We start from the raw sequence: 17,289 nt of genomic DNA on the forward strand, positions 1-17,289 counted from the left end.
ACACACACACACACACACACCTGTGAGAGCGTCCAGTGGCTCCAGCTCTCTGCTGATGCTCACACACACACACACACACACACACACACACACACACACACACACACACACACACCTGTGAGAGCGTCCAGTGGCTCCAGCTCTCTGCTGATGCTCACACACACACACACACACACACACACACACACACACACACACACACACACACACACACACACACACCTGTGAGAGCGTCCAGTGGCTCCAGCTGTCTGCTGATGCTCACACACACACACACACACACACACACACACACACACACACACACACACACACACACACATACACACACACACACACACACACACACCTGTGAGAGCGTCCAGTGGCTCCAGCTCTCTGCTGATGCTCACACACACACACACACACACACACACACACACACACACATACACACACACACACACACACACACACACACACACACACCTGTGAGAGCGTCCAGTGGCTCCAGCTCTCTGCTGATGCTCACACACACACACACACACACACACACACACACCTGTGAGAGCGTCCAGTGGCTCCAGCTCTCTGCTGATGCTCACACACACACACACACACACACACACACACACACACACACACACACACACACACACACACACACACCTGTGAGAGCGTCCAGTGGCTCCAGCTCTCTGCTGATGCTCACACACACACACACACACACCTGTGAGAGCGTCCAGTGGCTCCAGCTCTCTGCTGATGCTCACACACACACACACACACACACACACACACCTGTGAGAGCGTCCAGTGGCTCCAGCTCTCTGCTGATGCTCACACACACACACACACACACACACACACACCTGTGAGAGCGTCCAGTGGCTCCAGCTCTCTGCTGATGCTCACACACACACACACACACACACACACACACACCTGTGAGAGCGTCCAGTGGCTCCAGCTCTCTGCTGATGCTCACACACACACACACACACACACACACACACACACACACACACACACACACCTGTGAGAGCGTCCAGTGGCTCCAGCTCTCTGCTGATGCTCACACACACACACACACACACACACACACACACACACACACACACACACACACACACACACACACACACCTGTGAGAGCGTCCAGTGGCTCCAGCTCTCTGCTGATGCTCACACACACACACACACACACACCTGTGAGAGCGTCCAGTGGCTCCAGCTCTCTGCTGATGCTCACACACACACACACACACACACACACACACACACACACACACACACACACACACACACACCTGTGAGAGCGTCCAGTGGCTCCAGCTCTCTGCTGATGCTCACACACACACACACACACACACCTGTGAGAGCGTCCAGTGGCTCCAGCTCTCTGCTGATGCTCACACACACACACACACACACACACACACACACACACACACACACACACACACACACACACCTGTGAGAGCCTCCAGTGGCTCCAGCTCTCTGCTGATGCTCACACACACACTCAGTCTGCGGTGTGTGTTCAGACCGGACGTGTGTTTTCTGGTCCTGATCCTCTTATTCAGACCCTGATGAAACCAGAGTCACATAAGCAGATTCCCGTTACAAGCCTGATTTCCTGAAGCTGGGATCATTTATCCTCAGCAGATCTGGGTCACATTCACTGGACCCAGATCAGCTGCTCTCACACACACACACACACTCACACACAGATCATCATGCTTCAGTGGCAGGAAGAGTTAGAGTGGTTCTGCGCTTCTGTCTGGTGTTTGCTCTGGTCATTAAAGCTGGTGAACTATAATGTCTACACTGAGGTAAAGTTCTCCTTAGGGTTAGATATTAATACAATCTAATGACTTGGTATTAGAAAGCAAATCAACAACTGAAATTAATATGAGATTCATGGTACAAAACATCTTATATAATGAACTATGATAATCATAATAATTTCAATCCAATAGCTATATGTATGATTACTGAAATCCTTTGGCCACAATGTTTGTAAGGCTGAACACTGCTAAAGTATGAAAAGTCGGGCACTTATGTCATTATGTGTATTGCTAAATATCAACATTATGTTCTAAATGTCGAATGATGGAATGATACAGTCAACTAATCTGAACGTTTTCCACTTTATCTATTTTTTTCATCCAATAATCAATATTTACCTCATTGTCAGAGTCCTGATCATCTTCGTGCTGTTTGCTCCCCTTTCTGCTGGATTTCACAGACTGGAAACAGATTAGATAGATAGATAGATAGATAGATAGATAGATAGATAGATAGATAGATAGATAGATAGATAGATAGATAGATAGATAGATAGATAGATAGATAGATAGATAGATAGATAGATAATTGAGGTAATCTACCTATAAGATTATCTAGAAATCGTTTCTAAAATTTCTCAACAGAAAGTCTTACCTTGTCTTTCTTTGACTTGTGCGGCATCATGAGTGACAGGATCATGAACTGACTGACTGACTGAACATACGCGCGAGCGCGCGAGTGCTGATTGACAGGTGCCAGTCACGTGATAGCAGCCGCTCCATACGATTCAAAACCTCTATGTTCAAAACAGACTTTAGTTTAGGGTTCATGTAAGTTATCTTATAGGTTCAGTAGTCAACATATTTAGTAAGTGAGCGACATGCTTCTAGACTAAATGCAAAAGCCTATCAAACGTTATGTTGCCTCAAGGGTTTTCAAGCAGTCTGCCACCTAATAGTTATTATAAATTTGTGTTTCCATATTATTTGTGTGTATATATATATGAATGTCTATCTGTGATGGGCGGGGATAGTGAGAGCTTGTGTGTGTGTGCGGGCGTGCGTGTCCGTGCGCGTCCGTATGGTGCGTGTGAATGTGTGTGAGTGCGTGCGCTAAGGTTTTTGTTTTCTTTTATTGTTGTTGTATTATTATTTTATTATTATTATGATTTCTTTGTTTTATTTAATTGTATCTACTCTGTAGTTCTGCTGCTTTATGTTGTTTGGACATGATCCTGAGGACCCCCATGAAAACGAGATGTTTCATCTCGTGGGGTTGATCCTCTAATAAATGTTCATAAATAAATAAATAAATATGTAAGTGTTTATATTAGTATTATTATTTTTATTTTATATTTCATGTAATTGGGTGTGATCAGGGTGTGATGCACGAGAAAAGAGATGACGCTAGGCGTGTGACGCTTTTCGGCTTTCTGGGTAATGTAGTTCAAATGTCACGTTCACTCATACGCTTCCCTGGTGGAAAAACTACATATCACAGACTTCCGCGAAACAATAAAGTTTCCCGACGAGCTGGGCGCTGGTCATTACGGTGATGTGACAGAGTCCGTGATACAGCGCGATCTCTCTCACAGCTCACTCATCGGTTAATATCGGCTATTCTCGGCTCATTGTGCAGGGAAATGTCAGACAGTGGTGGAGGAGATGACGGTGGCGGTGTGATGGAGGGTTCTGCTGCCGTACACACAGTGGCGGACGCCTCAGTCCTGCAGAAACACATCCGAAAGCTCGTGCCATTGCTCCTGGAAGATGGCGGCGACGCGCCCGCGGCCCTCGAGAGCGCGCTGGAGGAGAAGAGCGCGCTCGAGCAGATGAAAAAGTTCCTGTCAGATCCACAGATTCACTCGATTCTGGTGGAACGGAACGCGCTGAAAGGTTAAAAGCCGCATGATCATCAATTAATCACATCTTAAGGGTTAAAATCACTCACATGCGTTATTAAGCTCATGATTGCAATGTCTGTGTGCGGGTTTGTCAATAGATTTCGTGATGTTTTATTGCATTATTATCGCAGGGTTTGTGTGGCCCCGCCCTGTTTGAGTCGCTCCTGTGATGTGTCAAAAATTAGAGTTTAGTTAATGTTTATTTTAGAAACATGGGTGTAAAGAGACTGCTTGAATTTGTGATCAATGCGCGTTCAGGGCGTGTTTGCTGCACTGCAGATCGGTGACGTCACGATCATCTGAGTAGGACAGATCGATTCCTCGATTTTAACCGGTATCGATTCTCAAGTCCCAGCCAGGAATCAATCTTTTAACTTTAGTCGTTTTTAGTTGATGCGTGAACAAATTTCTCTAAACATTATTTCTAGCTCATGCCGTCACATAATCACAATAAGCTTTGTTATGATTTTAAAGTCTCAGCTTTCATATCCTGTCAGTTTTATCACTTAATTCAGTCAGTAAGTGTGTGTGTGTGTGTGTGTGTGTGTGTGTGTGACAGCTGAACCGATCATCTCCTCATCTTTACCACTAGTTACAGCAGATAAACATTAATGAACATCAGAAGGAATGTTGAAATATTCAGAATTTATATCAATCATGTCTCATGTAATCCATCAATCAGTGTTTCAATCGCGGAAAGATGTCAATAAAACAGCTTGAGAACAATAATGTCATGTAATTTACCTCATACATTTAACGGCGATAAACTCAATAGTTAGCTAGTATAACTCTAGAGATTAGCATTCTGATAACTATATGCGCTATGTATTCAATATATTTTTATTGAACTTCACTTTGGGCTTCAAAAATGCTCTTCAGAAACGCTACGGGTGACGTCACACTCACTACGTCCATATCTTATACAGTCTGATCATAACCTGTGATATTACAGTAATGCATGGGGTTCCTGTAGAGCTCACAGCTTCAGTTTGGAGAGATTTATTACTTGAGATAAAGTGTTCTGCATCTGATATACAGTATATCCTGCTGAATGTGGATTGATCATGTGTGAGTAATGGTGTGCCTCATGATTACAGTGAGTACAGTGATTTACTCTGACAGTGTAGCGCCGGGACGCGAGCGATGCTGTGCTGGTGTTTAGATGAATGTGCTCTTGTGTTCCAGACTCCAGTATAACACACAGCCTCACGTCACATGACTGGCTTTAGATAATAGTCGTGTTGAATGTTAAATAAAGGCTGATTTATCACTAACAGCCGCTTGTTTCTTGTGATTGACGCAGAGGATGTTGGCGATGAAGGCGAGGAGGAGCGCGAGTGCATTTCCTACAGCGTTAGCATCGACATCCACTACGGGCTCAAATCTAACAGGTGACGAGCGTCAAACGTGATCCTGATCCTGATCTGTGTGTGTCTGCTAATGTGAACGTGATCCTGATCCGTGTTTGTCTGCTAATGTGAACGTGATCCTGATCCGTGTGTCTCTGCTAATGTGAACGTGATCCTGATCCTGATCTATGTGTCTGCTAATGTGAACGTGATCCTGATCCGTGTGTGTCTGCTAATGTGAACGTGATCCTGATCCGTGTGTGTCTGTTAATGTGAACGTGATCCTGATCCGTGTGTCTCTGCTAATGTGAACGTGATCCTGATCCTGATCTATGTGTGTCTGCTAATGTGAACGTGATCCTGATCCGTGTGTCTCTGCTAATGTGAACGTGATCCTGATCCGTGTGTGTCTGCTAATGTGAACGTGATCCTGATCCGTGTGTCTCTGCTAATGTGAACGTGATCCTGATCCTGATCTATGTGTGTCTGCTAATGTGAACGTGATCCTGATCCGTGTGTGTCTGCTAATGTGAACGTGATCCTGATCCGTGTGTCTCTGCTAATGTGAACGTGATCCTGATCCGTGTGTCTCTGCTAATGTGAACGTGATCCTGATCCGTGTGTCTCTGCTAATGTGAACGTGATCCTGATCCTGATCTATGTGTGTCTGCTAATGTGAACGTGATCCTGATCCGTGTGTGTCTGCTAATGTGAACGTGATCCTGATCCGTGTGTCTCTGCTAATGTGAACGTGATCCTGATCCGTGTGTCTCTGCTAATGTGAACGTGATCCTGATCCTGATCTATGTGTGTCTGCTAATGTGAACGTGATCCTGATCCGTGTGTCTCTTCTAATGTGAATGTGATCCTGATCCGTGTGTCTCTGCTAATGTGAACGTGATCCTGATCCTGATCTGTGTGTCTGCTAATGTGAACGTGATCCTGATCCGTGTGTATCTGCTAATGTGAACGTGATCCTGATCCTGATCTGTGTGTCTGCTAATGTGAACGTGATCCTGATCCTGATCTATGTGTGTCTGCTAATGTGAACGTGATCCTGATCCGTGTGTCTCTGCTAATGTGAACGTGATCCTGATCCTGATCTATGTGTGTCTGCTAATGTGTACGTGATCCTGATCTGTGTGTGTCTGCTAATGTGAACATGATCCTGATCCGTGTGTGTCTGCTAATGTGAACGTGATCCTGATCCGTGTGTATCTGCTAATGTGAACGTGATCCTGATCCTGATCTGTGTGTCTGCTAATGTGAACGTGATCCTGATCCTGATCTATGTGTGTCTGCTAATGTGAACGTGATCCTGATCCGTGTGTCTCTGCTAATGTGAACGTGATCCTGATCCTGATCTATGTGTGTCTGCTAATGTGAACGTGATCCTGATCCGTGTGTCTCTGCTAATGTGAACGTGATCCTGATCCGTGTGTCTCTGCTAATGTGAACGTGATCCTGATCCTGATCTATGTGTGTCTGCTAATGTGAACGTGATCCTGATCCGTGTGTCTCTTCTAATGTGAATGTGATCCTGATCCGTGTGTCTCTGCTAATGTGAACGTGATCCTGATCTGTGTGTCTGCTAATGTGAACGTGATCCTGATCCTGATCTATGTGTGTCTGCTAATGTGAACGTGATCCTGATCCGTGTGTATCTGCTAATGTGAACGTGATCCTGATCCTGATCTGTGTGTCTGCTAATGTGAACGTGATCCTGATCCTGATCTATGTGTGTCTGCTAATGTGAACGTGATCCTGATCCGTGTGTCTCTGCTAATGTGAACGTGATCCTGATCCTGATCTATGTGTGTCTGCTAATGTGTACGTGATCCTGATCTGTGTGTGTCTGCTAATGTGAACGTGATCCTGATCTGTGTGTGTCTGCTAATGTGAACGTGATCCTGATCCTGATCTATGTGTGTCTGCTAATGTGAACATGATCCTGATCTGTGTGTGTCTGCTAATGTGAACATGATCCTGATCTGTGTGTGTCTGCTAATGTGAACGTGATCCTGATCCTGATCTATGTGTGTCTGCTAATGTGAACGTGATCCTGATCCTGATCTGTGTGTGTCTGCTAATGTGAACGTGATCCTGATCCGTGTGTATCTGCTAATGTGAACGTGATCCTGATCCTGATCTATGTGTGTCTGCTAATGTGAACGTGATCCTGATCCTGATCTGTGTGTGTCTGCTAATGTGAACGTGATCCTGATCCGTGTGTGTCTGCTAATGTGAACGTGATCCTGATCCTGATCTGTGTGTGTCTACTAATGTGAACGTGATCCTGATCCTGATCTGTGTCTCTGCTAATGTGAACGTGATCCTGATCTGTGTGTGTCTGCTAATGTGAACGTGATCCTGATCCTGATCTGTGTGTCTCTGCTAATGTGAACGTGATCCTGATCCTGATCTGTGTGTCTCTGCTAATGTGAACGTGATCCTGATCCTGATCTGTGTGTCTGCTAATGTGAACGTGATCCTGATCCTGATCTGTGTGTCTCTGCTAATGTGAACGTGATCCTGATCCTGATCTGTGTGTCTCTGCTAATGTGAACGTGATCCTGATCCTGATCTGTGTGTCTCTGCTAATGTGAACGTGATCCTGATCCTGATCTGTGTGTGTCTGTGACGGTGATAATATTCTCCCACCGGTTAATCGACTTGTGACAACACCGGTATTACCGGTTTCATCGTGGGGGTGAGGGGCTTTTAGAGTGATGTAATTTTTTTTTTTACATGGTGTCAATTCATCATTTGTATTGAGTTTGATTGACATGCGATCTGACCAATCAAATTCCACCATTTTTGTGCGACAAAGCAGTCAGAAGAGTTATTGATTAACTTCGGTGGATTTGAACTTGGCTTTAACTGAGGCAATCTGTCACGACACATGAAAGAGCCAAAAAAAACGGTAGGCCTATTTTATTTTGTTTTGACTGACCAAATTTAAAAGTTGAGACTTTAGCCGTTTCTCAATGTCAAGGAAGGATCCTCGGAAGCCAGAATTTTGAGGATGCTACGTCATCGACATCCGTCGAAGGACTGTTCCAATGTCGAGGATCCTCGGAATTTCAACCAAGGACTGAGTCCTTCGTTCGAAAAATATCCCATATACAGGAAAGGATGCATATGTGTAGCCTTCGCGCTCTCAAATCACCCACAATCCTATGCGCGCAGCTTTGCTATCTTGTTCAAAAAATTTAAAATGTTGGACGTTAACGGAGTTGGAGCGTTAACGGGTCATTATGCTTTCAAATGTAAATATATTTACGTTACCAAACATTTGTTTTAAAAAATAATTACATCATTATGTTATGGGTCAAATTGACCCGCACTGTTTAAACACACTTGACAGTCAAATAATCAATATGATTAAAAAGGAGTTTATTGATTTAAAAACGATTATATTGCCTGAGTGAACAGAACTGCGTCCATAGCAACGCTCTGTTTTTCATTTTCACTGACGTAATGACGCACTGACGTGCACTTGCTAGCCTGTTCCATTTACGTGTTCTCCGAATGCTAAAGAGGAGCCTCGCCTAGCCTCTGAAGGAAGTGAACTTGGAAGGACCAGTCCTGCCAAGGAAGTATCCTTGACATTGAGAAACACCTTGTGCTTCATATTAAATATTACCTGCTCGGTCCTGTCTGTCAGCGCGTTGTCAGTGTCCTCTATTTTTCACTGCTTGAGATCATGTTCAGAATACGATTCCATATAAGGTTATATTTCAGCACTTCGCGAATGGACTGTGACTTCTCGCGCATTCATGTTAAGTGCATTTTTGGGAAACGCGCATGGAATTGCGGCGAGCGTTCGTAACCTTGCACATAGAGAACGCTCTTAAGAGCTAAGATACATCGTTATCGGGAAACCTGTCCCTGGTCTCCGCACTAGCCTAACTGAAAACTATGAAAGCCGTGTGACCGGCCAACCGGTAAAAAATTAAATAAAAAATACATTAAAGAAACTATTCCCTCTGATTTTGTTTCATTAATAAAGTTTGACTAATCGCAGCAGTCTCGCATTCGTTTAGAGCTCGTGTGAATTGCACGTATAAAATGAAGTTAACGAACAACCTCGTTCCATCAGGAAACGCCACATGAATTTCACTGCGCTTTATGAAGAGTTTTTCTTTTGCGTAAAGAAGCCGTTCGCCGGAGATGTGTTAAAAGATTAATTCATGCACACAAGAGAGTGCATTCATGATTATTAGGCTACCGGTATACTAATCCTCCTGGCGCCATGGTCTGAGTGAGTAGGCCTAATTTACTCTTACCTTTGTTCTTTGATTAACATTAATGACACTCCATCTGACATGCGTCCCATTTTCTCACAAATCTCTACATTCATTTATGATATTTAAATAATTTGCTTTATGATATTATTTAAATAATTTGCTCTCACAAAACGGACATTTTGGCATAATTTGTGTGTTATGTTTTGTTCAAGGCCGAAAAGAGAACTCGATACTGACGCGCGTCTTTTCCGTGTGTGTGTGTGTGTGTGTGTGTGTGTGTGTGTAATAGGCAGGACTTACAGCGCGGTCTCTTGTTTTGTCACGCTTGAATGGTTGAGCGTGATCATACAACGCTAGTCAACTGGTGACAGAAAATACGGATACTGCGTAATTGCTTTAAAACATTTTTTTTTTTGCGGTGCTGCGGTGGGCAAGTGATGAAACGGGTGTTGTGACTGAACACCGTGTAACACCGACTATCGTGCCAAGCCTAGTGAAGCCTAGTGTCTGCTGTGAATGTGATCCTGATCCTGATCTGTGTGTCTCTGCTAATGTGAACGTGATCCTGATCTGTGTGTGTCTGCTGTGAATGTGATCCTGATCCTGATCTGTGTGTCTCTGCTAATGTGAACGTGATCCTGATCCGTGTGTCTGCTAATGTGAACGTGATCCTGATCCTGATCTGTGTGTCTGCTGTGAATGTGATCCTGATCCTGATCTGTGTGTCTCTGCTAATGTGAACGTGATCCTGATCCGTGTGTCTGCTAATGTGAACGTGATCCTGATCCTGATCTGTGTCTCTGCTAATGTGAACGTGATCCTGATCCGTGTGTCTGCTAATGTGAACGTGATCCTGATCCTGATCTGTGTGTCTGCTAATGTGAACGTGATCCTGATCCTGATCTGTGTGTCTCTGCTAATGTGAACGTGATCCTGATCTGTGTGTCTGCTAATGTGAACGTGATCCTGATCCTGATCTGTGTGTCTCTGCTAATGTGAACGTGATCCTGATCTGTGTGTCTGCTAATGTGAACGTGATCCTGATCCTGATCTGTGTGTCTCTGCTAATGTGAACGTGATCCTGATCCGTGTGTCTGCTAATGTGAACGTGATCCTGATCCTGATCTGTGTGTCTGCTAATGTGAACGTGATCCTGATCCTGATCTGTGTCTCTGCTAATGTGAACGTGATCCTGATCCGTGTGTCTGCTAATGTGAACGTGATCCTGATCCTGATCTGTGTGTCTGCTAATGTGAACGTGATCCTGATCCTGATCTGTGTGTCTCTGCTAATGTGAACGTGATCCTGATCTGTGTGTCTGCTAATGTGAACGTGATCCTGATCCTGATCTGTGTGTCTGCTAATGTGAACGTGATCCTGATCTGTGTCTCTGCTAATGTGAACGTGATCCTGATCCTGATCTGTGTGTCTCTGCTAATGTGAACGTGATCCTGATCCTGATCTTGTGTGTCTCTGCTAATGTGAACGTGATCCTGATCCTGATCTGTGTGTGTCTGCTAATGTGAACGTGATCCTGATCCTGATCTGTGTGTCTGCTAATGTGAACGTGATCCTGATCCTGATCTTGTGTGTCTCTGCTAATGTGAACGTGATCCTGATCCTGATCTGTGTGTGTCTGCTAATGTGAACGTGATCCTGATCTGTGTGTCTGCTGTGAACGTGATCCTGATCCTGATCTGTGTGTCTCTGCTAATGTGAACGTGATCCTGATCCTGATCCTGATCTTGTGTGTCTCTGCTAATGTGAACGTGATCCTGATCCTGATCTGTGTGTCTCTGCTAATGTGAACGTGATCCTGATCTGTGTCTCTGCTAATGTGAACGTGATCCTGATCTGTGTCTCTGCTAATGTGAACGTGATCCTGATCTGTGTCTCTGCTAATGTGAACGTGATCCTGATCCTGATCTGTGTGTGTCTGCTAATGTGAACGTGATCCTGATCCGTGTGTCTCTGCTAATGTGAACGTGATCCTGATCCGTGTGTCTCTGCTAATGTGAACGTGATCCTGATCCTGATCTATGTGTGTCTGCTAATGTGAACGTGATCCTGATCCGTGTGTCTCTGCTAATGTGAACGTGATCCTGATCCGTGTGTCTCTGCTAATGTGAACGTGATCCTGATCCTGATCTTGTGTGTCTCTGCTAATGTGAACGTGATCCTGATCCTGATCTTGTGTGTCTCTGCTAATGTGAACGTGATCCTGATCCTGATCTTGTGTGTCTCTGCTAATGTGAACGTGTTGTTTCAGCCTGGCGTTGATCAAGCGTACGGGAGTCATCGACGCGGATAAGCCGATCTCCACTCAGGTGCGTGTTCTGACGCTCAGCGAAGACTCGCCGTACGAGACCCTGCACTCCTTCATCAGCAATGCTGTCGCTCCGTACTTCAAATCCTACATCCGGGAGTCTGGCAAAGCCGACAGGTAACGTCTCCTCCGACATCATTCCTGAAGGAGTAGCTCACTTCAGAACTAAAATCTCCAGATACTTCACTCTCCCCCTCGTCATCCAAGATGTTCATGTGTTCATGTTCATGGAGAAAAATCCTGGAATGTTTTCCTCAAAAACCTTAATTTCTTTTCCACTGAAGAAAGAAAAACATGAACATCTTGGATGACGAGGAGGAGAGTGAATTATCAGGAGGTTTTAGTTCTTACATTTCTGAAATGCATAACTTAGACAGTCTCCTCTGATATCAGATCACTGTAATCCCTGTAATGTGGTCTCATGCGTCTTCTGTAAAGCTGAAACGATGTGTGAAAGCGCTGTACTAATAAACGTGAGTTGAACTGAATGAGTGTGTGTGTGTTGTTTAGGGATGGAGATAAGATGGCCCCTTCGGTGGAGAAGAAGATCGCGGAGCTGGAGATGGGGCTCCTCCACCTTCAGCAGAACATCGAGATCCCCGAGATCAGTCTGCTCATACACCCCATCATCAGCAACGTGGCCAAGCAGTGCTACGAGCGCGCGGAGAAGCCCAAGGTCACCGACTTCGGGGATAAAGTGGAGGATCCCAGCTTCCTGAACCAGCTGCAGTCCGGCGTCAATCGCTGGATCCGGGAGATACAGAAGGTGTGTGTGTGTGTGTCTTTCAGCATTACCTGTAACGCTACTGTACTGAAGGACTGCTAGGGTCAAAACACGATGTGATGCATTAGTGCTGACCAAAAGTCCATACCACAGTATTTTTCTAAATTATACCGGTTTCACGGTATATGACGGTATACATCTTTTTTTCAAGCATGACTGAGTGTTAACCACATCTTCTACTGAGTGAGAGAGGAAACACTGCAGTAGACTGACTCAGAACGCCCTAATTTACTGTCATGAGTGAATATTGCAGACCTGCCAACCTGTACGCATTTTGCGTAGCGGATACGCATTTTGACTTCAAAGTACGCTGGTACGATTTGTCACTCTAAACTACGCAAAAACCTGGTAACGCCTCTGTGCACGCGCTGTCCTCAAATCAAGCTACAGCAAAAGAAGAAAAGTTCGACCAATCATAGCGCTGGGTTCATTCCCCAAATAGCAAGCGGGGATGATTGACAGATGCGTAAGGCCTATCATTAAAAAGAGACTGAAAATCGACACCAATAAAGATTCCCGCTCGATCCCCCTTCCACTCCCGCGGCCGCCGTACAGTAGGACAGTACAGTGGTCGCAGTACTTCTGACTCCTGAAGGTAAACGGCCTGGGGTCGATGTGGAAAGTTGATTGTTGAGTTAACTTAATCTTATGGATTCGATGATCAAGGCAAGGCAAGTTTATTTGTATAGCACATTTCATACACAATGGCAATTCAAAGTGCTTTACATAGAATAAATTAAAATAATAAAAAGAAAAAAGAATAATTAAAACAGTTTAGAAAAATAAAATAAAATACAGTACTTTTAAAAATAAAAAAAGAATGTTATTATAGATCTTTCCTTCAAAGGATTCCCTTAAATCTTTCAACCATCTTTTAACCTTCAATCTTCTTACGACTTCCATCTATCAACTTTCCTTTAACGTTCTTTTCTCCCTCATTTACTCACACGTTCTTTTCACTTTCTTTAGCACTGCGTTCACATTCTTTCTCAGACGAAAACTTTAATATCGTCATTTAAATACTGTTCTACTTTCAACACTTTCACATTATCACTTTCTTCTACACCTTCTGAGTGGGCATTTACAGTTACGGGCTAAATGCCCTGCTGACATAGGAGAAATTAAAATAATTAAAAGAAATGAGAATAATTAAAACAGTTTAGAAAAATAAAATAAAATACAGTACAGTACAGTCGGACGAACAGCGGCACAGTGCTCATTCAGTAAATGCACAGCTAAACAGAAGTGTTTTGAGTCTGGATTTGAATGTGACCACTGTAGGAGCACATCTGATCTCTTCTGGAAGCTGTTCCAGCTGTGGCTGGCATAATAGCTAAAAGCGGACTCGCCATGTTTAGAGTGAACCCTTGGTGTTTCTAGCTGATATGATCCTAATGATCTGAGTGATCTGTTGGGTTTATATTCAGTGAGCATATCTGCAATGTATTGAGGTCCTAGGCCATTGAATGATTTATATACCAGTAATAATACTTTAAAATCAATCCTAAATCTAACTGGGAGCCAGTGTAAAGACCTGAGGACTGGTGTGATATGTTCATATTTCCTGGTTCTGCTCAGAATCCTGGCGGCAGCGTTCTGTATGAGCTGCAACTGTCTTATGGTCTTTTTGGGAAGGCCAGTGAGGAGTCCATTACAATAATCCATCCTGCTGGTGATGAAAGCATGCACAAGTTTCTCTAAGTCTTGTCTGGAAACAAAGCATCTAATTCTTGCAATATTTTTCAGATGATAGTATGCTGATTTAGTTATTGCTTTGACATGACTACTGAAACTAAGGTCTGACTCTAGTGTCACACCAAGATTCCTGACTTGATTTTTAGTTGTTTGACCCCTAGAGAGAAGGTATGCGTTCACCTTGAGAACTTCATCTTTGTTTCCAAACGCAATAACTTCAGTTTTGTCTTTGTTTAATTGAAGAAAGTTTTGACATCCAACTGTTGACTTCATCAATGCATTGGCACAGGGAGTCAATGGGGCTGTAATCATTGGGCGATAGGGCTAAGTACAGCTGTGTGTCGTCTGCATAGCTGTGGTAAGCAATTTGGTTGTTTCTCATTATTTGGCTCATTGGGAGCATATACAGGTTGAACAGGAGTGGCGCAAGAATTGAGCCTTGAGGGACTCCGCATGTCATGGATGTCCACTCAGACTTATGGTCTCCTATACTCACATAATAACCTCTCCCATCTAAGTATGACCTGAACCATTTTAGGACTATCCCAGAAAGCCCCACCCAGTTTTCCAGCCTGTCAAGAAGTATGTTATGATCGACAGTGTCAAATGCAGCACTGAGGTCGAGTAGTACCAGCACTGATAATTTGCCTGAATCAGTATTTAAGCGAATATCGTTTATTATCTTTATGAGCGCTGTCTCTGTGCTGTGGTGCGGTCGGAAACCAGATTGAAAATTGTCAAAGTATCCATTCGAGCTTAAGAATTTGTTCAGCTGATTGAAGATAACTTTTTCAATGATCTTGCCTATGAAAGGAAGATTTGAGATCGGTCTATAGTTGCTTAATATGGTCTTATCCAGATTGCTCTTTTTCAGGAGGGGCTTGACAACTGCAGTTTTCAGGGAGTTTGGAAAACTCCCAGAGAGAAGTGAGGCATTTACCACTTCTAGAAGATCTGCTTCTAAACTGTTTAACACACTTTTGAAAAAAGATGTGGGAAGTGTGTCAAGAGCGCATGTTGATGTTTTAAGGTGCTGTACGGTTTCTACCAAAATTTTGCCATCAATTTTTTTGAAATCAGACAAAGTTACTACTTTCTCAGGTGGTCTGATCTGTCTGACCCCAGCGCAACTCAAGGATGTGCTGATCACCTTTCTGATATTATTGATTTTGTCAGAGAAGAAAGAAGCAAACTCACTGCACTTGCTGTTTGAGAGCATTTCACTGGGAATCTGGCTTGGGGGGTTTGTCAGTCTCTCTACAGTAGCAAAAAGAGTGCGTGTGTTGTTTAAATTGCTGTTTATAATATTTGAGAAGAAAGTCTGTCTAGCTTTGCCTAGTTCCATATTGAAAACATGCAGGCTGTCTTTGTAGACGTTATAATGGACTACAAGTTTTGTCTTCCGCCACATGCGCTCTGCTTTTCTGCATTTTCTTTTCATATTTTGCACTGCTGTTGAGTTTCTCCAAGGTGCTTTTTGTCTGCCACTCTTCTTCCTGACTTTCACAGGAGCAATATCATCAATTGCACTTTTAACTTTTGAGTTAAAAGAATCAAGGAGAAAATCAACAGAGTCAGCAGATATGCTTGGTGTTAAGGATATAGCCTTCATAAATAGTACACTAGTGTCCTCATTTAAGCATCTCTTCTTGACAGACACAGATCTAGCTTCAGTGGCAGGAGAGATCAATATATCAAAGAAAATACAGAAATGATCAGACAGTGCTACATCCTTAATAACAATCGATGAGATGTTTAGACCCTTACTGATAAGTAAATCTAGAGTGTGTCCATGATTGTGTGTGGGTCCATGTACATGCTGAGTCAGATCAAAAGTTTTTAAAACAGTTTTGATTTCTTTTGCCATATTGTTTTCTGCATTATCTATGTGAATGTTAAAATCTCCAGCAATGGCAAAACAGTCAAACTCTGAGGTAATTGTTGATAACAGTTCTGTAAATTCCTCAGCAAAGGCTGGAGAGTATTTTGGAGGCCTGTAAATAATGATAAGTAAAATGCGTGGAGCACCTTTTAACACAGTACCCAGATATTCGAAAGACGGGTAATTCCCAAATGATATTTGCTTACATTGATAGATATCTTTAAAAAGAGCAGCTAGACCCCCACCTCTCTTAACAGCTCTGCAGACACTCATAAAAGTAAAGTTAGGAGGGGATGTTTCATTGATCACACAGATCGCATGGATTATCTTAAAATACCCCGTTAAGTTATTCATGGTCACTCAGAAAAGAGGAAGACATCATTCAGTCATGCAAATAATAAAATGCTCCAGTAATGCTGAACTATAAATCTTAAAATCTCTATGGTTTAGTGATTATGAAAGTGCTGTGATTTGTGGATTAACGTTAGCCTACTGAGAAGCGCGAGTCTGGAGAAACAGGCGTTTATTCATTCATTCTCAGTGTTGAGAAACGTATGTGTTACGTTATTGTCTTAATTATATCTAAAGTAGCCTGGATTAAAAAGTACCGTTGTATCAGTGCTGCGCGAGCTCTCTCACAAACACGGACGCGCACACACAGAGAGAGAAGATCATTGTAAAATTAAAATTGACGGGCTAAATAAAAATTTTGTTCTTGCTTGTTTTTTTTCTGTCAAAAAGCATTTTGTATTATCCATCCCTGCTTTTAAAATTCGTTAAATGACGGACGTTTACTGTTAACACAGCCTATAATGTTATAAAGAAGCGCTATCTTAATTTTGTTTAAACTGTTAGCAGAGCAACCTGTTGGAACTGGAGTTCCCCAATACAAGCACTAATGTGTGGATACCACTGTAAGGGGTTTAGGGTTCACCTTGCTCTGATAATAGGTGATCTGGGGTGGGAGGTAATCGCACTAGGGTTTTCTTTAAGGGTTTTGTTTTGTTTTTTTGGAGGATATTTCCTTGCTATGTTTATTAAAGTTAGAGTCCATTAATAATTTTGCACAAAATAGAAAATGGTTAATGCACAGATGTTGACAGGAGATATAGGATGTCCTGTAAATTTTATGAGCTGGAATGTTAAATCTTTAAATCATCCTGTGAAACGTAAAAAAGTATTATCACATCTCAACCAATTTAATGTGGGAATAGCATTTCTCCAGGAAACGCATTTGCGAACATCTGATCATTCTAGACTAAGGGGAGGGTGGATAGGCCAACTATATCACTCTGATTTTCAGAGTAAATCTAGGGGTACAGCCATCTTAA

The 17,289-nt window shown here is 43.2% G+C and overlaps 1 protein-coding gene across 2 annotated transcripts in view; it reads left to right on the forward strand.

Moving 5' to 3' along the window:
- The first annotated feature begins 3,307 nt into the window (after positions 1–3,307).
- The window catches only part of dync1h1 (dynein, cytoplasmic 1, heavy chain 1), a 116,402-nt gene continuing 102,420 nt past the window's right edge, over positions 3,308–17,289 (forward strand). For both annotated transcript variants that reach the window (XM_082142419.1, XM_082142420.1), the window contains exons 1-4: positions 3,308–3,664; positions 4,976–5,063; positions 11,541–11,714; positions 12,108–12,363. In XM_082142419.1, the coding sequence (XP_081998545.1) occupies positions 3,412–3,664; positions 4,976–5,063; positions 11,541–11,714; positions 12,108–12,363 (771 nt within the window). In that variant the 5' untranslated portion in view covers positions 3,308–3,411. The remainder of the gene's footprint in view (positions 3,665–4,975; positions 5,064–11,540; positions 11,715–12,107; positions 12,364–17,289) is intronic.

The sequence above is a fragment of the Leuciscus leuciscus genome (assembly GCF_965113295.1).
Source record: "Leuciscus leuciscus genome assembly, chromosome: 17".
Taxonomy (NCBI): Eukaryota; Metazoa; Chordata; class Actinopteri; order Cypriniformes; family Leuciscidae; genus Leuciscus; species Leuciscus leuciscus.